Source organism: Peromyscus leucopus, chromosome 2, assembly GCF_004664715.2.
Source record: "Peromyscus leucopus breed LL Stock chromosome 2, UCI_PerLeu_2.1, whole genome shotgun sequence".
Lineage (NCBI taxonomy): Eukaryota > Metazoa > Chordata > Mammalia > Rodentia > Cricetidae > Peromyscus > Peromyscus leucopus.
Window position 1 is genome coordinate 57,036,619 of NC_051064.1, and position 26,718 is coordinate 57,063,336.

At 45.4% G+C, this 26,718-nt stretch overlaps 1 protein-coding gene across 1 annotated transcript in view; it reads left to right on the top strand.

Moving 5' to 3' along the window:
- Positions 1-26,718, top strand: part of Tdrd7 (tudor domain containing 7) — a 63,614-nt gene that overhangs the window by 11,223 nt on the left and 25,673 nt on the right. Inside the window, exons 2-8 of the mRNA XM_028882800.2 lie at positions 1,606-1,818; positions 4,120-4,261; positions 5,284-5,464; positions 7,478-7,551; positions 9,705-9,922; positions 21,190-21,773; positions 24,108-24,294. Of these exons, the coding sequence (XP_028738633.1) occupies positions 1,612-1,818; positions 4,120-4,261; positions 5,284-5,464; positions 7,478-7,551; positions 9,705-9,922; positions 21,190-21,773; positions 24,108-24,294 (1,593 nt within the window). The 5' untranslated portion in view covers positions 1,606-1,611. The remainder of the gene's footprint in view (positions 1-1,605; positions 1,819-4,119; positions 4,262-5,283; positions 5,465-7,477; positions 7,552-9,704; positions 9,923-21,189; positions 21,774-24,107; positions 24,295-26,718) is intronic.

Here is a 26,718-nt window from a genome sequence, read left to right on the forward strand (position 1 = left end):
TTTGTGATATGTAATTTTACCATGTTAAAGTTAAAACCTTCCTTTTTAAAAAAGAAGAAAGGGAAGTGCTGTGGATATCACTCTATGTAAATAAAACACTGATGGCCAATGACCAGGCAGGAGGTAGGTGGGACAAGGAGAGAGGAGAATTCTGGGAAGCGGAAGGCTGGGGGAGAGACGGCAGCCACCGCGAGGAGAAGAGCATGTAGAGACGCCGGTAAGCCACCAGCCACGTGGCAAGCTATAGATTTATAAAAATGGGTTAATTTAAGATAAAAGAACAGTTAGCGAGAAGCCTGCCATGGCCATACAGTTTATAAGTGATATAAGCGTCTGAGTGATTATTTTATAAGTGGATTGTGGGGCTGCGGGGCTTGGGGAACCTGGAGAGAAGCCCTCCAGCTACAGTTCTTTATCCATCTGGAGTTAATTTTTTGTGCGTGATGATAGATAGGGGCCTGATTTCATTCTTCTACATACGGACGTGGACTTTTGGTAAGCACGCTGCGCGCGCGCGCGTCTTTCTCCAGTGCATGCTGCTGGCGTCTTTGTTGGATGTTAGATGGATGTAGTTGTGTGTGCTCACGTTGGGCCTTCAGTTCTGCTTCACTGTCTGGGCCAGTCATGACACTTGAACTTTATTCGGTTGATTCTCCTTTGGTCTGCGAGACACTGGGATGCAGCTCTTGTCTCCTCCTCTTCTCCCCCCTCCCTTCTACCTCTTCTTTCCATCCCCCTTTCCTTACCTCTTCCTCATTTTTGTCAGTCTTTGTAGTCCTTTTTTCTGTACTTACATGACTACCTTCTATAGAAATCCATCTTTAGCCTTGTCGTTTTCTATACTGGATGCCGAAGACCAGGGAATCTACCAGCTCAGGCCTCTAACTTGAGTTCCTAGTAAATATATCTATGTGGCTGCCCTTGGACACCCAGCCTCTACCCATCCAGAGTGAACCTCGACCTCTTCCTCTCTTGCAAACCTGCTTCCAGCCCATGACTCTGCGAGTGGTTACTACCCAGCGTGCCTTAGCCAGATATTTGGATCCCTTACTTGTGGCTTCTGCATCCTGACTACTTTTAGCTTGTTTTTTAATTCCTCAGGCCTTATTTTCAAGTTCTCCACATTTCCAAGCATTCTCCCATCTGAAAATCCTTCCAATTAGTTTTCCCATCAGAACTGACCACTTTATTTCCCTCATTGCTTCGATCTCCCTTCAGTGATGCATTACTTTAACAAATGTAGTCATTAGTATCCTTTGGCTCCCTCTCCAGCTTGGATCCTCCTCCAGTCCTGTCAGTCACGTGGCTCTCTGGAGTTCTCAGAGCACTCCTGTGCCCTGCTCTCCCAGCCCACACCTCTGCCTCTGCATTCTCCCTGCAGCCTTGGTTTCCTCCTGTCCTGACCATCAGCCCTCCTCCTGTACCTTTCTGACTTAGCCCGCATTCCCGTGGTAGTCAATATCTGTATTTCCCTGTATTATTCCCCCATAGGAGACATTCAGCACTCGTTTGTGGCACAGTCTGAAAAGCTTCAGCTCTCAAAATCTCTTCCCATTCACAGACTGATGCGTCATGATATAGTAACCTTCTTCTGTGTTCTTACAGGCAAAGATGCTGGAGGCAGATCTGGTTTCCAAGATGCTAAGGGCTGTCCTGCAGTCTCACAAGAACGGGATAGCATTACCCCGGCTCCAAGGAGAGTACCGATCTTTGACTGGAGACTGGATCCCCTTCAAGCAGCTGGGTTACCCCACTCTAGAAGCCTACCTGAGAAGTGTGCCAGCAGTGGTCAGGATAGAGACTAGCAGATCTGGAGAGGTAAGAGGACATCTTATCTGTCAGAATTCTCACACGAGAGTTGAAGTCCTCTCCCTGGCACTTCTGACATCATGCTTGGGGTCGAAGTGAAAGCACTGAGTAACTTAGAGCCATAATGAGCGCACATCGAAGGTGCAGCCCACACTGTCATGTCTCATGTAATGTCATGCTTCAGAGTGTTGGTGACAGTTAGCCAGTTCCAGTGTCTACACAGAGTGACTATACAAGAAGCCTGAAATAGCCATATCCGCTCACTGCAAACCTGTGCAACTGTTTCAGTTTTTTATTACACATGTACTGTGTGTGTGTGTGTGTGTGTGTGTGTGTGTGTGTGTGTGTGTGCACGTACACACTCATATGTGCCATAGTACACATGTGGAGGTCAGAAGTTTGTTCTGTCTTTCCACCCTGGGGGCCCTGGGGATTGAACTCAGGTCATCAGACATGGCAGCGAGTGCCTTTACCTGTTGAGCCATGTCAGTTGGTTGGTCCCTCACGGCAGGAGCCTCTCTGCCAAAGCTGTGCTGCAGTTTCCTTCCTTCAGCAGCAAGGTCCCCCTTCACAGGAATGTGATCACTGTAAACCCTCCAGCTCCTCCTTCATGGGAGTGTGATCACTGTAAACCCTCCAGCTCCTCCTTCATAGGAGTGTGATCATTGTAAACCCTCCAGCTCCTCCTTCATGGGAGTGTGATCACTGTAAACCCTCCAGGTCCCCCTTCATGGGAGTGTGATCACTGTAAACCCTCCAGCTCCTCCTTCATGGGAGTGTGATCACTGTAAACCCTCCAGGTCCCCCTTCATGGGAGTGTGATCACTCTAAACCCTCCAGCTGCTCCTTCATGGGAGTGTGATCACTGTAAACCCTCCAGCTCCTCCTTCACAGGAGTGTGATCACTGTAAACCCTCCAGCTCCTCCTTCACAGGAGTGTGATCACTCTAAACCCTCCAGCTCCTCCTTCACAGGAGTGTGATCACTGTAAACCCTCCAGCTCCCCCTTCATGGGAGTGTGATCACTGTAAACCCTCCAGCTTCTCTGGGTGGGCATTAGTGTGGTGTGGGTGCAGTAGGTGATGGTGCTCACTCTGTGTTTCAGCCTCACTTAGTGGTATCTGCCCGTTTTCAGTATGATAGCGACAGGATTAACCCCTGTATTCCCTGCCCCAAATGTGCAGCTTTCTGGGTGCCCTTTCCTTACTTGAACATCTGGGATGTTTTCCACCAAGCTTACTATGTTTGATTCTCTTTGTGTGTAGGGGGTTTTGGGGGGGTAGTAGAGGTGGGGTGGGGCTAGGCAGAGAAGAAAAGGGAGCCAGGATCAAGAGAGCAGTCAGAGGGGAAGCTCATCTGTAGGAACTTGTGTAAGGGGGAGACACAAGTTAATTACAGGTGGTATCAGTAGTACAGTGTGTGCTGGCATCCCACAGCCTCCCAGGTTTAAGCCTTCATCTGCTGTTTTTAAAGCACTCATCACAGAGTTCTCAACTTCTTTTCTCTCTTTAAAAAAAGAGTTTCTGAAAATGAAAGATTTACCTTTTCTCTCTTCATAATCAATACTTCATAAATATGTGTTGAATGCTTGAATGATTAAATATCCAAATGAATGAATGAACTCATAGTGCTTCATACAGTTTCTGAAATATGTTTTACTTTTAATTCTTTTCTCCTCTATTTTGGCATTTAAAAATGTTTCCAGGGTTTTGACTATTTCATATCCCCTTCTGAACCTACTGAGGCAGGTAACTTGTTTTCTTTTGACTTACATTGTGATGTTTCTCAAGTATAGACATGCTGGCCCAAAGAGTAGGAGTGTGATCTGGCTGTGGTATAGAGCCCTGTTCTTGATTTCAACTGAGAGTCTCACATGAACAAACAAACGTAATTTTAAAAATTCATATACTTTGGCCTCAGAGAGATAGCCTCACTCTGTGAATTGGGAGCTTAGCTTCCGGTGCCCTCACTGCTTTTCCTTGTGTGAGTGGGGAAAAGATGTACTCTGTGTCTCTGAGCTGGTACATGTAGAGCAGAGGATACTTCTGGCTTATTTGCCAACCCACAATACCTGCTTTACTGTTGATTCTTAATAAATACCTATTTAAAGAATAAATGAAAAGCTCAAGTTGGAGAAAGTGTTCTAGATCAGTTGTGATTCCTTTTGTGTTAAATATAATTTTGGTCCTTCAGAATTGGGAGAGAGCCCCTCGGAATTGCCCTCCTGGCTTTGGGGTGTGTAGGCTCACTTGCACCCGGCCTCTGCAAACTGCCTCTCAGGATGTCTTGTTGTTGCTCTGCTGCTCACAGATCATCTGCTACGCTGTAGCTTGCACAGAAACCGCAAGGATTGCTCAGCTTGTGGCTCGTCAGAGGACCTCGAAAAGGAAAATGGGGCGACAAATTAACTGTCAGATGAGAGTGAAGAAAACCATGCCATTCTTTCTAGAAGGTAGGGCTTTTCACATACAAATTTCTGTCCCTGAATTGATTGTCATAAGGACTTATGGAAATACTACCTTTGTTCCTGATAACTGCTAATTGAATAATTTGCTGATACCCATATGTCAGAAGAAAAATCCTGCAGCTGGGATTTCTTTTGAAACGATGAGGTGCAGATGAATGTGACCCACAAAATCCAATGGTCCCTGTGAAGAAGAGTGCAGCAGACGGGACTGTGGTGGTGGCTGAGTAGAGTAATACCTTTCTAGGGTATTTAACAAGAACCCTCATCCCGATCAACCTGTCCTGTTCCTCCAGCTGTTGTGACCGATCTCCCCTTGTCCTATTGGCTGTGCACACTCTAGGTCGTTCTAAGATGCCATGTTACGTACTTTTCAGGGTTTTTTTTTTGTTTGTTTGTTTGTTTTACAAAATTGTTCTTACAATTAGTAAGATTCAGCTAAAGACCTCATCAATAGGTTGTTGGATGAACCAAGAACCTGTGATGTGATTATGTCCTTGGGTTTTAAGACATTTATTTTTCAAATATATATGAATTACATGGCCTGAAAACATGGTAGACAGCTGTATTTCCTGAACACTTATCTCTAGGAGGTTATAGTAAATTCTAAAACCAAGTTCTCAAGCAGTAGTTCAACAGTGACGTGAAATATTAGATGACTACATGGCAGAAGCAGCATTTTAGAAAAGGCGGCCATCACTGTGAGTGAGGAGGGTGGGCTTCCTGATGAAGGCGGAGGACCGTGCTGACTTCACACCGACTGGTGACCGCTTGGGAAGCGCTCAGTGACGAGCAGAGGGAAGCACTGGCTAGTGAGGCAGGCAGGACCCTCGTCCACAACTGACCCCTGGCCTCATCCCCTGCTCACCATCCTGTCAGGGTCCCCTCTTTGTTTTCTTCCAACTGGTTCTGACAAGTGTGACCCACAGAAATACCTGGTCAGGGGAGCAGCATAATGAGACTACAGTTGAAGAGGCCAGCTGATTCTGTTGTGTCTGCTTGATTTACAGGGAAACCAAAGGCAACCCTCAGACAACCAGGATTTGCCTCAGACTATTCGATCAGCAAGAAACCTAATCCAGCACTTTTAAGAGACAAAGGAAGCACCCTCGGAGTTAAGGCTGATGTGGACATGCCACTTTACCCAGATATTCCAGTGCAGAGGCATGTGAGCATGTCTCCCAACAGCAGGTACCTGGGCTTTATCTGACTTAAGGAGAAGCTTGGTGAAATGGGGTGACAGCTGTTGGAAATGTATGTTCATATTGAGAAGGGCGCCTTGGCCCCTTCATTATCGCTAGGTCCTCATCTGCACAGGGACATCACCTGAGCTCCCATCCTGTTCCTCCAGCTGTTGTGACTGATCTCCCCTTGTCCTATTGGCTGTGCACACTCTAGGTCATTCTAAGACGCCATGTTACATACTTTTCAGATTTTTTTTTAACAAAATTGTTCTTACAATTAGTAAGAGTCAGCTAAAATCTCATCCAGCTGTATACGCTCCTTTGCTCCAATAATTACCCACAGTTATGCAGTAGTGTTGAATTATAGTGCAAGGGCACCTGGCACATTTGTACCACGGAACTGGACTGGTAAGGAGATGCTCCTAGCCCTAGCTTGGGGTGGCCCTGCCTGAGCCAGCTAACACTGAGCTCATTATTTTATGTTGTGGGATGATTTCCTTGCTTGTCCAGTAAAAACGTACAAGTAGCTGATTTCAGAAAGATTTCTATTTTAAATGCCAAGGTTTTATGAAGTCACACAGAGGTCAGCAAACTATAGTCCATGGGCTACAGTCTAAAGCCCCTGCCTGCTTTTGTAAACACTGTGTTATAGGCACATGGCCATAGCCTGTTCATGTATTGCCTGTGCTGTTCTGTACTGCAGGGGCAGGGTTGAGTGGTTGTGCAGAGCCTGGGTCTGTCCTGTTGGCCTCCTGAAAGGAAACACATGCTGGCCCTAATAGAGATGAATCAGCATCCCATCTTCCTTCCAAGTTGAAAAATTGTGCCTTTTTGTAAATGTGTGATATCATATCCATTTGAATCAGTGTCTGTTTGGGAGTAAAGGTCAGTTTTTCCTCAGAAGCTTTCCCTCCATATACTAGAGTATTTAGAAGAAGAAATAATTTTAAAAAATAGTTTGGCAGAAAGGTATGCCTCAGAATTGTCTGTTAAGTCTTCACTTGGATCAGTGTAGAGGCATGGAACTCTGGCAGTTGCATGTGCTAAAAGCCTGACAGTCTGCTTCTTTTAGAAATAAAGTACCACTAGGAAATAGGCTTCGATTGAAGCAGTTTAGTTTTTAAGTCTTCTGTGCTGCTCAGAATTGTGATTGCCTCTCCTAATGAAGAAATGGAGCCACCGATTCCTTTGATCATGGTTCATTCAGCCATTCTTAAAACACTCACTCTTTGGCTAGTACTAAGCATTACTCAAGAACTGGGACACCACTGAAGGAAAAATACAAGGACACGGATGTGTGTGTGTGTGTGTGTGTGTGTGTGTGTCTTGGGGTGTGTGCATGTGGATGTGTGTGGGTGTGTGTGCATGCTTGGGAGTGGGAGTGTGCATACCTGTGTGCATGTATGTAGGTGTGTGTGTATGCATGCATGCATGCAGATATATGGGTGGGTGGGTGTGGTTTGTTCATCCTCATATTTGGAAACATCTCCCTATGTGAGTCCAATAGTTGACAGTAAATTATTTTGGAAAGGACACAAGGTAGGCAGGTGCCTGCATTCTTTTTCCCATGTTGTTATTTGAGCAGCCTTTCTGCTACTTAGAAACACGACTTTGCTTAGAGCCAAGCTAGAGGGTAAATGTCAGGTCTCTAAGATCTGTACTCTTCCACTCATCTGTCCACCTGTTTTAAATGGTGACTTAGGGATACGTCCCAACCTGTGGTACTGCTAATCTTTCATTTGGGGGGCTATAGTCCGTAATAGTCTTTATTTCAAGTGTTCATTCTATGTGGGCTTTTAGTTATTTATCCTTTAAAGATGATTAGTTGAAACTCTGACTTGCAGGTTTTGAAAGAAGCTTTTCAAGTTTAAGTTTAGCTTTTAACATACTTTCTCTGAGTAAATATGAAATATGATGCCAGACTTATTTTAATGGTTTGGAATATTTTCATAGGTTAGTTTGCTGAGGACTTTAAATGAAAAGTCAAGTGTCTAAGACTTGCCGTTCTTTCACACCTTAGGTTTAGTCCAAAGTCAGCCCTGCCAGCACCTTTCCAGACGCCCCTCTCAAGACCCTGCGCTAAGGAAGCGGATGGTATGTTTCCAGATGTGTCAGGAGTCTTGGGCCCCAAGAGAAATACCTAATGGTGCCTTTTGACCTGTGCATTCACCTTCTCCTGCATGAAGTTTATCTCCCTCCCTCTGTTTCTAACTTGAATCTCATGCATTGAAGTGACCTTTAGAAAAAAAATAATGCTTCCAGTGCTGTTGCCAGCATGACGTGAGGCCCTCGTCACACCAGACCCATTCTGCTCCATGTCCATGTGGCCCTTGCAGAGTTACCCATGTTTTCCTCATCCTCTCCCTAATTAGAGGTAAACCCTCAAGGCTTGGTGCTCAGCAGCCTCACTCTAAGGAAACTACAGGCTCTATTTCAAGGTCATAATGTGGGGCTTAAACTCCTAAGAGAGACTTAGATACTCTACTAGTAAAAGTTGGCACTGTAAACTGTGAGGTGTGGGGCTGGAGAGATGGCTCAGAAGGTAAGAGCATTGACTGCTCTTCCAGAAGACCTGAGTTTGATTCCCAGCAACCACATGGTTAGCTTACAACCATCTGTAATTTCAGTACCAGAGTATCTGACACCCTCTTTTGACTTGTGCAGGCATCACACACATGTGGTGGTGCACAGATATACATGCACTCAAAACAGCCATACACATAAAATAAAAATAAAGATTAACATTATTTTTAAACTGTGAGGTGACAGCTAAGTATGGGTAGTTATTGATTATAAAATCCAAAAGGACCATTAAGAAAACAATAGGGTAGTTAATAAAGTCAAGGAAGCCGATGCTTAGCATGCACCACTCACGACCTTGTCCTGTGCAGGCAGTATACAAGTCCACTGAGAACTTTCAGCAAGAGCAGGTTTGCGGACTGCTCACCATATGCTCAGTATAAGTGTGACTGGACAGGATTGGCTGCTTGCACTATGCCTTTTCCTGAGTTCAAATTCCTTTTCCATAGGAATGTTCTTCCAGTATTGCTTATGAAAATGAATAGTATGACTTTTGTATATAAGAATTATTTTCACATACTCATTTTCTAAACCATGACTATTCAGTAAAGTTGTATACCCCTTTTAAGAGTTTAAAATAGAATAAGTTATTTCCTTAGTAGGAGATGTATATGGGTATCCTGGACCCATCTGCTCTCTGTGCCAGTCTAAGAGTATCAGAGACACATCATCCTGTCTTCTAGTGAGAAGAGAGACATCAGCTGCAAGTATCCTCAAGGAAAATTCCCTTTGGGATTTGGCATCCTTAGAGACCACTGTCCCCAGACTATACTTATATCTCTATTAATTAGTTAAAAACAAAATAGAAATCACTATACTTAGCAGAAAAGATCTGATTAAGTTGTAAATATATTCTTCATGTAGGTGTTAGATTGTTAATACTTTGATATATATCCTGGTAGAATTCTAAATAGGTTTGACAATATTTCCTCAGTTAAAATACAGAATGGTCACAGAAACACAGGTTTCTCTTGCTTATTATGTAAACTCAGACACTCTGAGTTTTAAATAAAAAATAAACAGGAGTGAAAGAAGCTAGCTAAAACTTCATGAAATATAAATATTGGAGAATAAAAGCCAGTCCGTGTTGGTGGTGTCTGGGTGCCAGACCTGTTGTGGATGTTCATAAACTAACTGGGATTGTATTTATAGTTTTAGGGCTTCTGTGGATTGCTAAATTTTTTTCCTTAGTAAAAGAGAAAGTTCATTATAATCAGAAAAACTGGACATCCTTTTATCTTTTATAAAATATCCTTCACTCTTCCTACTAAGGCATTTTTGTGCCTTATGGAACAAAATCATAACTTACTATAACTTTCAGTTGAGCACTGCACATTTATATTATCTAAAATGTTGCATCCCTTAGTTGCAGTTAGAAAAACATTAAATAGTAAAACATATTTACCCAGCAAGATTGCCCTAATGTTCAAAGTAAAGTATAAAGCACCCTTGCAAAGTGAAGGGGTAAGTTCCCTTGTTGGAGGTGTCTTGGCTCTGCTGATAAAATTCAGGGGTAATAGGGTGAGGTGGTCCTCAGTGCTGCTCAGTTTAATCCCACAGTCTTCTAAAATCCATGGCCCCATAAGCCCATAGTGTAGCAAAGTCAGATACACAAATGCTAGGTAATGGGAATAATCTATTAATGCTATCATTCTTTTAATTTAAAGATAATTTAAATCAGACTGTTGAGAAACCAAATGTCACGCCTCCTGCCTCTTACACTAATAAGATGGATGAGGTTCAAAACCGCATAAAGGAAATATTAGACAAGCATAACAATGGCATTTGGATATCTAAGCTTCCACATTTTTACAAAGAGTTTTATAAAGAAGACCTTAACCAAGGAGTTTTACAGCAGTTTGAACACTGGCCTCACATTTGCACGGTACGTGTTTCCTTCTTCTTCCCTTCTTATGCCCGCCCCTCCCTGCCCAGCCCGCAGGTCCCAAGTCCCTAGTCACGGGAGCAGAGTGCTTCATGGGTGCCACTGCACTGGTCTGTCTGTAAGATTAGTGCACGTGGCTTAATCCTTCGAGAAAGATGCCGAGGTCGGAAGTGCTTTACCAAGTGTCATCATTTTAGATGCCTTTAGTAGTTGATCATCTAGTCTGTGTATTACTGTGTGTTGATTGAACCTCCGCCAATAAACATTGACTGTTCTGCCATTTTAGCACTTATTGGTAACAATTTGTATTAGTCTCAGTTTGTACATGCTTATTCTTGAGCATTTTTTAGGACTTTCAGGTGGAACAAATTTGTGTTACTTCTGTTCATTGTTTTTACATAGAACTTTGTTTGGAACTGATACTGTACTCACATTTGAGACCTATACAGACTCCCCTCATGGTAGAAGCTTTAGATTGAAAGTTCTCTCTAGCCACCTCTGCACAGAGTTAGTGATTATAATAAGAGGGTGGATCGGGACAGTTTGTTAGAAAACTTAGTCCAGCCAGAGATAGAGACAGCTATACTCTTACACCCAAGTACTTCTAGATGTTTCTTAGTTATGAAGATAGAGTCTGTTCAAAATGCAGCTGTCCTACATAACAGCATTAACACCTGATTCCCGTTTGTAGAATCAATTTCTTGAGGTGTATGTTTGTTTTGAAAGAGGGCTTTCTTTAACATACATTTTGGCCCCAAGCCCATTGGGGAAACTACAGGTTGCCTCATCCTTGAAGCATCTGACCCCAGAAAAGCATGTGGTTTTGTCACTATTTTTCCCCTGTAGACTGTTGTTGCCTCTGAGTCTAATGCCCAGTTGCAGGCAGAAGTCATCCATCCATCCCTCCATCCTGCTTGCTCCCTCTCCATTCACACCACACTGCCGTGCCAGTCACTTCCCTAGAGCTGGAAGCATGGAGGTTAAGTCTGGCGAGGTAAATAGCTACGGGAAAACATGGTTAGGGCAGAGTGGCCAGTGTTAGAATACTCCATGTGAAGTAGGGAGACAAGACATGTCAAGCTCTGGAGACTGTGCTCCGTTTCCTGGGAAGTGCAGGAATAACGAATGTTCTGGAGAACGTTGCCTGTGGTGTTTAAAATGCAGAGCTTGTTCTTAAGATGGGAATTTTGTTTCCCTTCATTTGGGGAAGAGTCTCCCTGCATGCAGTGTGTTGGTATTGATGTCCTCTCAGCCACCTTACTCCTGAGGAGCTTGTTAGCAGTTTGTTGGCCTGAGTTTCAGTCCATCAGATGCATACTATCCCTTGATTTTTAAAAAAAAATCCATTGATAATCATGTACTTATAGTAAATTTTTAATGGCTATAGAGCTTTTTATGGTCAAGGTACATAAACAACTTGCCTGCTAGATTTGGATAAAGAATTCTTTTTTTTTTTTTTTTTTTTTTTTTGGTTTTTTGAGACAGGGTTTCTCTGTGTAGCTTTGCACCTTTCCTGGAACTCGCTTTAGAGACCAGGCTGGCCTCGAACTCACAGAGATCCGCCTGCCTCTGCCTCCCGAGTGCTGGGATTAAAGGCATGCACCACCACCACCACCACACCACCACCACCACCACCCAGCTGGATAAAGAATTCTTTACAGCATATGTTTAAGGAAAGAATAAATGGTGTTTTGCCTTTTTGGTTGCTTTATACTTGATGATAATTATTAGCATTTGTGTAGCTCAGTTTATTACTTCTGGAGAAATTTTCATCTTTGCTGCTCTGCATGTCCACAGAGACCCTCCACCCAAATTCTGCCTGACAAGAGTATCTATCCTGTTGATGTTAGGGTGTTACTTAAAATGAATGGTTTCCTCTTAAATTTTAGGTTACCGAAGCAACCAACTGTTTTATGTTTTCAGCACTTGGATCCATCTGCAACTCATGATCATTTCGCACCTCATGATCATTTCGTGCCCTGTCAGGAATGGTCAGCATGAAGCAGAACTACAGAATTCACTCCCTACCAGTACCTCCCTTGGCTTTGAGTAGTTCTGTATAGACTGAGTAGGACTGTCTAGACTGAGTAGGACTGTCTAGACTGAGTAGGACTGTCTGTCTAGACTGAGTAGGACTATCTAGACTGAGTAGGACTGTCTAGACTGAGTAGGACTGTCTAGACTGAGTAGGACTGTCTAGACTAAGTAGGACTATATAGACTGAGTAGGACTGTCTGTCTAGACTGAATAGGACTATATAGACTGAGTAGGACTGTCTGTCTAGACTAAGTAGGACTGTCTAGACTGAGTAGGACTGTCTGTCTAGACTGAGTAGGACTGTCTAGACTGAGTAAGACTGTCTAGACTGATTAGGACTGTCTAGACTGAGTTGGACTATCTAGACTGAGTAGGACTGTCTAGACTGAGTAGGACTGTCTAGACTGAGTAGGACTGCCAGTGTGAGGTGCTGGTGGAAGACAGTGGGTCTAGATACCACAGACTGCCAGTCCTTTGGGTGTCTGTTGATACTTTTCATACCTAGTTTAACTTCAGAGTACTTTTAACTGTTTCAGTTATTCTGTGGTCATTTCTCTCTGGCTTTAAACAGTTGCACCATGCTTATAGTCCCTTTCTCGCCTTTATTCTCACCTCCATGAAGAGCAGAAACACTGAGCATGCCTGGGGTTGTAGAAGCACAACCAACATCAGACTCAAAGGCAGCGCAGGAAGTCTGGGATTAGACACAGGCCCTTGCTCTGTGGCTCACCATGACTGAAGAACAAATCTAAGTTCATTATATTTCCTAGTTTTTTTTAAAAAAAAAATTCTCCAGCTGTATAAAACACTATATGAAAAATACTAAAAATCAAGTTACAAAAATACAAATATCCTTGCTACCGTACCTGGGCCATATTTTACTTTCTAAATTCTACTTAATTTTAAAACTTTGCTTAAGCTTTGAATTGATTATGTATTATATACTTTCAACACTATAACTTCAAAAGTCACTAAGTCACATATTTAGCTAGTGCTAAGATACTTCGGCGTCTCTTGTCTTGTCTACCCACATTTTAAGCAAGTGTTATCTTTCTCCTAATAAACCCCAACGCTGCATTTAAAAAAATAGAAATATCCTGTAGTTCTACCACCCAAAGACACATTCTTATGGATGTTTTATTTGTAGACAGGATTGATATCACTTTGTAGCCCAGGCTAGCCTTGAGCTCACAGCAGTCCTCCTGCCTCAGCTCCTTGAGTGCTAGGATTCTAGTAAGACTCCGATGCTGGGTTGCATAACATTATCCTTTCGGGTGACTGAGTAGCAGAGGGTGTGCTGGGCTGGAGAGACTGAAAAGTCACAGTGGTGACAAGTTCGTGGTTTTAGACAGTTGGGAGGGGATAGAAATGGTGGAGAAGTACTTGTCTTAGCTGTGGGGAGTCCCCATCAGGGCCTGGGGAAGGGCAGTAACGTCCCCTGGCTGCTCTAGACAGGATGCTCTCTAAATGTTGGACCTGACTGGCACTTACCAAGCACTCTGCCAGCCACTGACCTAGGTGCTAAGGATAAAATAGAAAACGGGACACACACATCTTTGCCCCCATGGAACTTCCTGTCCAAAGAGGAAACTCCTTGTTTGGACAGACAATGCTAGGCCTGCACTAGTTATGATGGCCATCCAGGAAGGGAGTAAATAGAAGGACTCCATGTGGGGTGGCAGGTGAAGAAAGGGACTCGGAGGGAGGCTGCTGTTAAGTGAGAACCTAACATTGAGTGATGGAGACCAAAGGAACAGCTCATACCGAGTCAGAGACCAGGAAACACTGTTTTCAGGAAATTTAAGAAGACAGTGGCTCAAGAGGAAGCTGAAGAACTGAGCAGAAACCAGCTAGCTTCATAGAGTCACCATCACCAGTGGCAGTGGTGTGCCCCTGCTCTGAGGTCGCCAGGATCCTGGCCTCTGACTCACTTGCAGTTCTTGCAGCAGGAACTGTTGAACAGTCAGGATTGGACTGAAACCTGCTGAGACCTGGGTGCAGAGCTGAGAGGGTAGGCTTTGAGCCAGAGCAGATGTACCCACAGCCTCCAGACCTGCTGGAAGACAGCTTTGGAACCACCAAGAGAAGTAGGCCATGTTCTGTGGCACACCTGGCCTTAGTTACAGAAGGTGATATGGTGTGATTGGCAACGTAATATTACTGAATGTAAGATGCCATGTGTAGTTGGAAATGCCTGATGACTTTAATTATTAACAGCTCCCATGCATTTCTGTTGGGTATCATTTTCTAACCCATGAAATCACTGACTATTAGTTAGCACTGCAAGACCTCTGACCTGGAAACATTCCTACAATCTGTTCAGTGTCTGAGAAAGTAGAGGCAGCAGCAGTTTCCTCATCATATGCGGCACAGCACGGTTTGTGCTCTTGTGTGCAGAAATCTGTGTTAACATAATTGTAGAATTCTTTGCTGGATAGACTAAAATTCCCTTCAGCCCATGCAAAAAAATGAGTTGCCTTTTTTTTTTTAAAAAAAAAAAGTCTGTTCATAAACAAATGTGGACCCCTCGGGAAGTGGACCATGACCAGTGTGAACACCGTCACTGCTCCCCCCTTCCAGTGTCAGACACAACCCATATACAGTGCCAGCAGAGGCAGTGGTGAGAGGGAAGTGGACGGCTTGGCAGTGTCCACCGTAATCTTTAGAAATGCAATCCGGTTTCCAGTTTTTCATCACTAAAGGAAGTCCTGGTGAACACATTGGTACAACTTCTAAGTCTCAGCGGACCTTTGGCTAGATGAAAGATGAACTGGCACATGGCAGAATGAACAGAAAAGATGAGCAGTGGTGTGCCATCTGTGTCTACCCACTAGGTACCCACAGGCCTGAAGGATGCAGAACAGGTTAGATCACAATGGAGTTGGAATGTGATTTAAAGCCTCAACACAAAATTGCTACTCCATGGAGACAGAACTGTGCCCATACTGATGCGTTGGAAAGTATCTTGACTTAATTGAATACTACATTCTTACAGAATCTTAGAGAAAATTCTAATTCCATAGAGACAGTGAACAATCTCTGAGGCCTCTGCTGCACATTTAGGGGTGTTATTTTAGCTGTATAACTTCTGGCCTACACACCACCCTCTAAAGCCTAATCTGGTCAGTGAGGTAACTGATTCTACATGTCATAGGGTTGTTGTGAGAATTAAATGAGATAAATTACAGAAAGCAGCTGTTAGCAGAGCATCAGAAACCGCAGTCCAGCCTCACAGCAGACAAAGCCATTGCTGAAGCAAGTCCTACAGAGGAAGTTACTTCAGTTAAGTGGAGAAGGTTCCAGATGAGGAAGCAGGGACTGCAACTCTAATATGAACATTGGTGCCACCTTGAAAAGGATTCCTCCCCTTTCCTCACCCCTGCCACAGGTAATGAGAGCAAGAGAAAAGCCCAGTGCACAGTGAGAGTCCCAGCTCCTAGTCAGAAGCATTCCAGAAAGTTCTATAGGTGTATCTGGAAGACTCCATTATCTTCTAAAGTGTGTGAGCAAGTGGCTTGAGTTTGGGCCAAGACTCCACGGAGTTTATCCTTGTTGAAATGGTGCTAGTGTGTGTCTAGAGAGCATCAGTGAGAGGCATCAGGTAGACAAGCAGGTGAGAGAGTTGACAGCGACGGAGGCTGTCTCTACAGCCACCTTCAGGGCTGTGGAGAAAGGTTCTCTGGATAGATGGCTTGTGGATGGCCAGAGGTTTCAGCAGCCGAGAACGGACATCACCCTAAGTTCCTGTGGGACATGCCGCCAGCCACGCTTCTTAAACAGATCCCACTGGGAAGACCCACTCCTTTCAGCACCTTAGCTGTGGTGGTTAGTGTGGGGTGCTGCTTCAGAGATGTGTGGGCTGTCCGGTGTGGGCCGCACTGTGCTGGATCAGCTGCTCTCTGGCTCTCCTTGAACACAGTACCTCTCTCCCCTCACAGAACCACCTGCTTCACATTGTCTGTCTGTCGTCAATGCAGCTCAGTGACACCACTGGCCCTTTCCTCGTCTCAGCTCAGACTTCCACCAGCTTCACCTTTAGCCCAAAGAGGCTGTCTGTTAGGGAATCAGTTGACCAGGCTTCCTGTGAAGTGAGCATAGGGGGCAGGCTTGTGACCAGTGACAGATTGTCATTGTCGAGGAAAGGCACTTAAGGGTCTTTCCTTTGCTACCAAGGTCAGACTTAAATTTTTAAACTGGTTTCTTTTTGTTAGTGATGTTTCATTTTGAGCCCATAACTATTGCTGAATGTTTGGAGGGCTAGGAAGTAGATCTATAGATGAATAAAGATATTTATTACACCATTTGGAGTCTCAACTGAAGGATAGCCATGTAAGATAAAGGTTGGAACGGTATATGAAGCATCGGTGTGAAACTGCTACTCCATGGCAACAGAGCTACACCCATATAGATGGTGTGGGAAGTCTCAGTTTAATTGGCTGTTTCTAGGTTCTTCTAGAACCCTAAAGAAAATTCTAATTCCATAGAAACAGTAAACTTAACCTCAGAGGCCTCTACTGTGCTCTTGGCAGGTGAGCTTCTAAAGACTAAGTCCCCAGGTCACACAAGAAGGAAAGAAGACTCTCCTGCTTCAGGAGAAGCAGTCAGGGTGCAGAGGATGAGTCCTCATCTGTGTGAACACACAGCTGTCCAAGGAAGTTGATGGTTTGCGTTTGGACCTACACCCACCAAAACTGATGTGTCTCCTGGAAGCTTACAGAAACCTGGCGAGCTGTGATTCCAATGAGGCAGAAGTGAAGCTGAGTAGAATGAAATTGTTAGCACAGCAGACTTAGGGTGTATTTGACAGTCAAATCTTCCGGGTCACCACAGAAGGTGGCTTATCTCTGTGGTGTAGAGTGTCAATGTCTTTACATCACTGATCTCTCCTGTAGGGAGGTTGAGGGGCATCTTATGTGGAGGTACAGGCCATGACAGGTCCCATCACTAGCCTGATGAAGGGTGGACATCCAGAGTCAAAGCTACAAGACAAAAAGGTGACGAAAGTACTGTTCAGATGCTGAGTCTTTGCCCACAGTGCGGGGAGGGGAGCTGTTGATTCCTTCCCAGGGATGTGCCTGAATCGGGTGGGCCAGAGGAACCAGAAGTTGTAAAAGTCCTCTCCTGGGAAATTTATTAGAAGTGGCTTCCCGGCTGTCATGTGCAGGAAATTGTAAAAAGACATGTTTCTGTGTTGGGAGCTGAGATAGGAGCCCATGTGTAAATTCTAAGCCCTGTGACATGGGCCAGAGGACAGAAAAGAGCAGACGTCCCACACCCATTATAACCATGGTTCCTTAGCTTTGGGGAGACTTGGAGGGTAGGGGGAGAGAACTAGGTCTCCTTTGTAAGCCCATTGCCAGAAAATTAGAGATGCCATGCTTTGTGGGAGACAGCAGTCAGAGGAGAGGGACGGGAAAAGCAAGTTTCCATCTGTAAGACATTTGAAAACAAATGAGCTAAAAATTATGTTTTTATTTTTTAAGTCTAAATAATGTCTTCCATGTATGTTCCCCTTTGAACTGAGAAACCCTTAAACCAGTGGTTCTCAGCCTGTAGATCTCAACCCCTTTGGGAGTCAAAGACCCATCCACAGGGGTCGCCTAAGAACCATCTGAAAACACAGATATTTACATTACAATATATTACAGTAGCAAAATTACAGTTATGAAGTAGCATTGAACTGATTTTATGATTGGGGTCACCACAACCTGAGGAACTGAATGAAAGGGTCGCAGTGTTAGGAAGGTTGAGAACCATTGCCATAAGCCATTCTCCAAAGGTTGGTTAATGAAGTATTGGTCCACGCATGTTTTCCGTGTCACCAAACTTGGCAGGGAATACATTTGCCTGAAATGTTGAATGCTGTATGAATTAACTGTAGCTAGGTCGGGGTGTTCCTGAAGTTAGGTCAACAGGCCAGACAGTTGAAGAAGAGATGAGTTCAGGCCTTCAACTTCCTTTTGAAATAAGGAAGCAGTCTACAGCCATAGCTCCCTGAACACACCCAGGCTTATCTGAAATAAGGAAGAACCCACTACAATTTCACTGGAGCTTACACTAAAGAAAGTCATGGAACCGGGAGTGGTTACTTTAGACAAAAGCACAGACTGCTGAAGGAGCCGTCTGCTAGTCCAGGTCATTTCCTAACTGTTGCCTGGACTTTGGGTCCATTCTTACTATTCACTTTGTATGCTGACTGGCAAAGTTTGATGCTACAGACAAGTACACTGTTCTGGATGACTTTTAAGATTATTCTGGAATTAGTGCACTGTCTTAGCACTTGAGAAGTAGAGGTAGGGTCAGGAGTTCAAGGTCATCAGATGGATAACAAATTTCATGCCAGTCTGGGCTACATGAAACTATCTGAAAACCACAGATTATTTTTAAATAAAAACTAGAGAAAATAGGATTGTGCTTTTGCCTTAGACCAACTTCTACTAAGTGGATAAGTTGTCCATAACTTTTGTCAAAAACAGGGGTTCCTGCTTGGAAGAGCTCACTCCACTGGCTGTGTGCAAAGACTGTGCATAGACCATTGCTGTAGGTCATCACTTCTCATCACATTTAACACACAGGAAGAAGTAGAGGCTTGGCATGGGAGCAGGTGGGGGACGGGGACCAAGTAAATGTTGAAGTGTCCTATATTTTCAGGTAACTTCCTTGGAAATAAAAGCGTCATAAAACTGAAAACTGTGTCCTTCTAGGGGTTATATGCGGACACATGCAGTTGTGGACTGAGGCTTATGTCCTATTCTCTGCTGACCTAGCTAGCCCACCATGCACTTGAGGGAAGGGATTGAGGAGAGGTTGGTGGGTGAAGGCTAAAGAGAGTTTGCAGGCAGACCAGCAGCCTCCTCTGGCTTTGGATATGGAAGACTGCCATGTCTCTAATTACACCAGCTGGAATCGTATACACGTGAATCACTCACAGCCTTGTTTTTTCTTTTTTCATTTGTCCAGGAAGTATATTTTCCATTCTCCCCTGGATGCTCAGCATACATTCTGATATGCTATGCAGCATGCTAAGGCACAGCACAGACTGACATTTTAAAACTGCAGATTTAAAGCCAGGCATGATGGTGCTTGTGATCCTTGCTTCTTCCGAGGTTGAGGCAGGAAGATGACATTTCAAGGCCAGCTCAGGCTGCATAGAAGACCCTGTCTCAGAATAGAAAAGGGCTGAGAATGCTGCTTAATGCTAAAAGGCTTGCGCTAATTCATTCCCCAGCACTGGAAAGACAATTAAAAAAAAATAAGAATTCAGATGTAAGAGTTGATGAGCCACGGAGCAACTTAACAGCAGGCACACAAATAGTGGTGAGACCACACAGGAAACGCCTGCAGCGGGTACACGTGCAGTGCATCACTTCTTGGGCTTTTCAAAGTCTGGGAGTTTTCTTGAGTCCTTGAAACTTAAGCACACATTGGCAGAAGAATAGGGAAGAAAACCCAAGGCTTTATACTTAGGTCAGTGTTCCCCACTTCCTTTGCATCATCAAGAATCTGTAATCAGACAAAAGGAATCTTTGGGGTTTTTGCTTGTTTTGTTTTTTGAGACACAATCTCCTGTAGCCCAGGCTGGCCTCATAAACTTAGTATGTGGCTGAAGATAACTTTGAGCTCTTCCTACCTCCACTGCCAAAATGCTAAGATTAGAAATGAATGCCCCAATGCCTAGCTCCAAAAGGAATCTTTTAATGTCATATTGACCATGGCTTTTGATTTATTAAAGGCCTTCCCTGGCAGTGTCTTTATACATGAACATCTATGATCTGTCTTCCTAAACTGTGTGTAAAAAGTGAGGTAAATGGAGTCATGTTCTTCATTAATAAGCTGGCCAGTCAGCAGAAGTATTCTGTAATCCCAACTCTTAAGAAATGGAGGATCAGAGGGCCTGGTATATGTGGTAACGCACGCCTATAATCCTAGCACTAGGAAGGCAGAGGCAGGTGGATCTCTGTGAGTTTGAGGCCAACCTGGTCTACATAGTTCCAGGACAACTGGATCTATGTAGAGAGGCCCTGTCTCAAAAGAGAAGGGGGTGAGGGGTGGATGGAGGGAGGAAGGGAGGAAAAATCAGGAGTTTAAAGCCAGTTGATGCTATCTAATGAGTTCAAGGCCAGCCTGGGCTGCAGGTAGCCCCGTCTAAAAGCAAACGGCAAGAAGCACAACAGTAACACAGGAAGCAATCTGTTGTCTTTGGTGGTTTCCTATAAACTTAACATCGTAGTGGATTCTTCTAAGGATTTAAATTGTAGTTGAGGGATAGCCAGATGCAACTGATAACAGGGATCATTCCAGAAGGCCGTGAATCTGAAGTCAGGGTAAGATGAGGAATCTGGTTTTATGAAAGGCTAAATAGTGTGTGTCTAGGCTTTGGAGGCTCAGAAATGCTGCAGCGCTGCGTGACTGGCACCTGGCCTGTTGTGACTTTACCATTATAGTGCGAAGCAGCCGTAGGCTACATAAGCCGGGGAGGCTTCGTGAACACTGAATCTCATAGGACAGTCACACGTGAAACGATTCTTCTGATTTGTCAGCCATTTAAACTTTAAAGGCCAGTCTTAGCTCACGAGTTGGGAACTTCACTGGGCAGGAGGCTGGCAGTTGCCAACCCTGGTCTGTCAGTGGAAGGGCTTAAGAATTGGAGGTCATCAGTTCCTGGGGCGTGTCTCTTCAGGCATGTAAAGTCAGAGGCTGGGTGACACCTCATGGTCTTTCCCTACTAGCTCCTTAGGACGCAGTGCTTTCAGTTCCCTTTCTGCTGTGGTGAGTGCTCAGACTACCTTATCTCTGGGACATCTTTACTAAGAACCCACAGTGGAGAGCCAAGGAAGGAAGGCAGCACTCGTGCTGCGCTGAGATTAGTCCTTGTGTTCCTCCCATTGGGGTATTCCCGACGTAATGTCATCTCACCCTGGATCGAGTGGTTTTTGCAAGCTTGGCTCTGAGTTTGGCAGAGGAACACACCAGGGCAGAAGCCACACGATCCCCTGGGGAGGTTTAAGTCTTAACTGTCTGCTGAGTGAAGTGATGCCTTTCCTTTCCCTGGTTGTTTCTGAACTGTGGCTCATGTCATTTGTGAGGTGATGCATTCAAGAGAACATTGACCCTTGTTTGCATCATGAAATGGAAACAGTGCTTTTCTCAAATATGAAATATATTACTGTGTTTTCAGGTTTCTCATAGCCACTGAAATATCTGTCATTCGCTTTCTTTAAAATTTTCAGGTGGAGAAACCTGGTGGTGGTGGTCAAGATTTGCTTCTTTATCCTGCCAAGAGAGAGCAGCCCTTGAGAAGTGAACAGGACCCTGAGAAGGAGCCCCCGGCCCCACCGCCTGCTCCCAAGCAGGAGGTGCCATCGAAAGGGAGCCCAGCAGTGATGCCCGATGTCAAGCAGAAGGTGGCAGAGCTGCTGGTGAAATACTCGAGTGGCCTTTGGGCAAGTGCACTCCCCAAAGCATTTGAGGACACGTACAAAGTCAAGTTCCCGGAGGATGCCTTAAAAAATCTTGGCTCACTCTCTGATGTGTGCACCATAAGCTACATCTCTGGAAACGCTCAGAAGGCAATTCTCTATGCGAAACTCCCCCTGCCCGCTGACAAGATCTTAAAGGATGAAGGGCAGGCACAGGGAGATTTTGACATCAAGTCCATGATTGAACAAGAGTATTTACAGATAGAAAAAAACATGGCCGAAAGTGCTGATGACTTTGTGGAGGACGTCACCGTGCCGCCTCTGGTGATTCCCACCGAGGCCTCCCCGTCTGTGTTGGTGGTTGAGCTGAGCAACACCAATGACGTGGTTATCAGGCAAGTTGGCATTCCTGGTCCTTAAGGTGCTCGTGCAGTGTTGTCTCTAGACCATTCTCTGCGTGGATGCTGTTTGCATGGATGCCGCCCTTAGGGGGTGTAGTGAAGTGCAGTAATGGACCAATATGTGTTAAGTAGGACTCCTAGTTCTTAAAATTGGAATGATGATGTGAACTTAGGAAAATCATGTCCTAAACATAATGGCAACTGTATCAGAAACATGACATTTCTATCCAACCTGAAAGCAGCAAGCCCCCTTCAGACCAGGTTATGCCATCGGTCTAGGACTGTGCAGCAGTCCTAAAAAGTCAGGGGAGCTAACTTCACCGTATGTCTCAGATGAGCCGCCTGACCCAGAGGTGCCCTGCTGACTTAGTCTTTAGATGCCTTTGTGTGGAATGAGTAGCCGTCACCTAACTGTCTAATGATATAGCTAGAATTGGAAACATCAGCTTAACTCTGAATTCTTGTATTAGATTTTTAGGAAAACTATGACGCACACAGAAATTGTAGAAAGATTGCGATTTGCTGCTTCCTGCCGTGGGAACCTGTATCAGTGAAGCCCTGGATCACCATCAGTGTTGACCTGGGGCTGGGTAGAGGGGGAGAACATGGAAGCCAAACAGAACCCAGTCTCCCCACTCCAAACGGCCCTTTGGTTTGGACTGCCCAGGACCATAGCTGAGTTAGGAAAGCCCAGAGAACGCCCAAATCAAAGTCCTTCCAGAAGGAAGAGCTTGACAGCATTAAAGCTCCAGGACTTGAGAAGGCTGAGGCTGAGGAGATGACCAGACCTGGCTAGTCTCCTGGCTCTGCCGCCAGGAAGGATCTTTAGAGGGCTGTGGTTTATATGGGGTACTGGATGCAGGGGAAGCTTTGTACTGGTGGCATGCAGAGGTTGATGTGTGCTCCGTTCTCTGCTCCCTCCCTCCCTCAGGTAATTTGGAGACAGTGTAGAACCTGTGCTTGCTCCCCCACTCTCACCCAGCTGTAGCGCCCTCCCTTGTTCTCACCCAGAAGTGCAGCCACCCTCCTCTACTGCCTCTTCCTCCCAGGAGCCCTGCCAGGTGTTTGTACTGAGCAGACTCCGTCATCACCTCAGTTTAGGCCCTCAAGTAGGCACTCTTACCAGGTCCCAGGCGCCCAGGAGACTGGAGCCCGGTGGAGGACTACATCCGGCCTCTCCTTAACATTTGCTGCACTCAGTAAATGTAAGTGACGGAGTTTGACAAAGTATCTAACAGTTCAGAGACAAAGAGTACATGTAGAGTTTCATCTTACAAATAGCCATTGTCTCCAAAGATGCATTCTTTGCATTTTGTGTAAAACTGCTTTCTAGCTTTCCCCCTTGTCTCTAGTAACAGGAAGGTTGGCTGGGCCATCTTCTGTCCTGCTGATAGTTACGAGGACCACATGGAGCAGTTCCTTAGAGTTTCCTCAAACCACCTGAGGCTCTGGGTAAAAACTGGAGCAATACAAGAAACAGGGTTCTTGTGGCTCCCTCACCTCCTTGACTGGGTGCCTGGGGGCTCGTGTGCCTGAGATGTTCTAATTTTATGAGCCAGACTTGCTTTTCCAGATCTAGCATCCTGGAATGAGGCCCTCAAGGAAGGCAAAAAACCAGCCTGTTCATGGCAGACAAGATAGAAATGTGTTTTGAAAACACACTGGATCAAAGGACTGCATGTCAGCAGTAGAAATGTTTAGAAAAGACTGGGTGTGTTTGAAAAGAATACTTCTCAGGATAGACATTGTAGAGGCAGCCAGCCAGAGCATGTCACCTCTGAGGTATTAACTCAACTTTTTGTTGTGATTTGCTCAAATTTTTAAAGTTTTTTGGGGGCATTGCATTGCTGTGTTTGCCTGTCTTGCAGGGCTAGAGATGTAGCCCAGGGCCTGGCACAGGCTGGGGAATTGCTCTGCCACATACACCCCTCAGCCTCATTCTGTTCTTTTTTGGTAGTTTCCCTGCTTTTCAAAGCTTGAGAATTCTGAGGTGCAGCCGCAGCCAGGGTCAAACTCTGCCGGATTCTCTTTTTCAGTAGTCCATACAGATCCCAGCAGCCTCAATCAATCCCTGGAGGGCTCATCTGGCCTCCTGTGGTGTCTCCTTGTACCTTCGCTCCTCCCTCCTTTCACCCGGCCCCCATTCTCAGACTGTCAAACCTTGCCACCTTAGGCAGTGATCTCCAGCCTCCTGTCTTCCTGCACTTAGACTAATCTTCCCTAAGCACAGTCCCTCCCCCTGCTGGTGAGCAGGGGTGAAACTGGACGGAGGGATGGCTGCAGGGGAGGTAGGAGCACCAGTGACGCCTAATGGGTCTGTCAATCCAGGTATGTAGGCAAAGACTACTCAGCCGCTCAGGAACTGATGGAGGATGAGATGAAGGAGTATTACAGTAAGAACCCCAAAGTCACACCAATCCAGAACGTGCACGTGGGGCAGCTGCTGGCGGTCAACGCAGAGGAGGATGCCTGGTTACGCGCACAGATCATCTCCACGGACGAGAACAAGATAAAGGCAAGCTCAGTTTTGTCTAGCGTGAGGTAGATATGTTACCGGTTTTCAGGTAGGACTGTTGGCTTCTCATTGTCCTTCCATATCCTGTGTGACTTCACCAGAAATTCAAAGATGGTGTCTGTGGAAGCTCTCTCCATCAGCTTTTATGTCAGTGGTAGTCATGAGATCTCTAAAGTCACAGAGCAAACCTAAAGTCCTCTGGGAGGGGGCAGGACTCAGATCTAATCAGAAGGGCATTTCCCTCCGCTCAGCACTGAGGAACTCTGGGAGCAGCGTCAAGCAGGCTTTTCCCGAGGAAGCAGTCCCCGCAGAGAGCTGCTGTTCTTCTCTCAGTGTCTTAGCCTGAGCTGGGCTGCTCCCAGGGTCACCCTCAGTCCTCTTGAGTCCTTGTCCTGTCCCATCACCAGGCTCCAGGACTTCTGGAAGCTAGGAGGTGTGTGCAGGCATGAAGAATATTCGGGTGACAGTGAGATCTGTGGCCACTTGATGGTGCCAGAGAACCAGAAATGGAAGCCCTGGGTGCTTGCTGGCTTGTGGTGATCCCCAGCTGAAATGCTTGCTCTGCTCTCCTAGAGCAAAGAACACAGGGTGAGGTGGATGAGTCATGGGCCTATCCAGGGACAAGTGTTTTGTGAATTGTGGTTGCCATATAAATATATGTTACCAGCTGGGCCTGGTGGTACAGGTCTGTAATCCAGCTACTTGGGAGGCAGAGGCAGGAGAGAACAGTTTCAAGGCCAGCCTGGGCAACAACTTTGTGAGAACCTGTCTCAGTTACAGGATGTAACTCAGTGATAAAGTACCTGCCTGGGATGCACTAGGCCTCGAGTTCAGTCTCCAGTACCACAGAACAAACAAAATTCCACCACTACTACCACCACAGCAAAAATACAGTGTGGTGATCAATAAAGAAGGCAGCTGCAGACAAACCCTGGAAGACTCTGGAGCCCTCCAGAGTAGTCTGTTGGTAGGCTAACAATATGGCCTGACTTTCTCTGGAGTCTGGATCTCTCACAAACTGCATCCTGTCTTCAGAGTATATACCATGGGTTCAGGAAGAACAAGTCCAAGTTGCAGCTGTAGATTGCTGTTAATGAAAATGAAAGCTGCCTGAGAATATTGAGGCCTGTGAGAGGAAGAAATGAAGTGTAGGAAGGTGGACTTGTGCACTGAAGTGGCCAACAGCTGTCCCTTTGGACTCCGCCAGCAACCTGGGTCCAGCATCCTTTCCTAAGAGGGAGGCTTTGCCACAGCAGCCAGGCACATTCACCACGTGCTCTGGAGTTGGAGGGCTCTTTGCCCCTTTCCTTCCTCACACTGCTGTGGAGGAATTTATCTTCATTTTTTGCTGAAGACACAAAGACCTGCCTCTGTTGATGAGTATTTCCAGCTGACTCTCTGCCTGCCCTTTGTTGTTTGCTTTGAATTTTATGTTTAATAACTATCATGTGCTTTCATTAAGGGAGCGTAGTAGGTTTTCTACAGTGTCAGAGGCTTAGTTATTCTAAACCCATGATGGTAAAACTTAGTTTCTAGTTACTAAGAAAAAAAGCTTTCATAGCTTGGGAGGCAGAGGCAGGCAGATCTCCAGCCTGGGCTATTTAAATGAGTCCCAGGCAAGGCAGGCTACATAGTGAGACCTTGTCTTAGAAAATAGAGGGGGAGACTTTGTGGTTTTTAGGACTTCTACAGCAGTGTGTGCTGTAGAAGTCATCTCTGTGCTAATGGTGTGTGTCCAGTCACACTTCCATAGCTGTAATGAAGTATCCTGACAAGAGACAACTCAGGAGAACAGGTTAATTGGGCTGCAGTCCTGCCCTGCAAGAGGGCCAAGTCAGGAACGGAGCTGTTAGTCCTTCTGAGGCAAGAACAGGGAGAATGAATGCATGCACGCTTGGTGCTCAGCAGAGTCCTCTGCTTTAATACATTCCAGGCATGGTGCTGCCCACTTGGAGCCTAGGTCTTCCTGTGTCATTTGAGGCAGTTGAGATAGTCCCCACAGACATTCTACAGGCTACCCTGATGTAGACTCACGGAGACACTTCCCAGGTGATTCCAGGTTATATAAAGGTGACAAGAATGTCCAGTGCCAGCTTTATCTCAGAGCCAGGCCTTTGCTAAGGTGCATGAAGACATAATCTAGCTTTGTGCACTGGAAGAAAACACTGGGTTTTTCTTTCTTTTTATTTTAAAGTAGAGTTCTGTATTGTCCAGCCTGACGTCATTGTTGCCCCCAACAGAAACATGTCAGCCCCTAGTAGCACAGTGGCCGAGAGCAGACTGTCACAAGTGCTGCTTTGGGATTCTAGCCTGTGGCCAGTATCACAGGACTGATGGCTTCTCTGGAAACATCTACTGCCCCTCAGAATGGAGAGGGAGGACAAGCATTGGATGAAGATGGGAAGACGCAGCAGCATTGGAGGC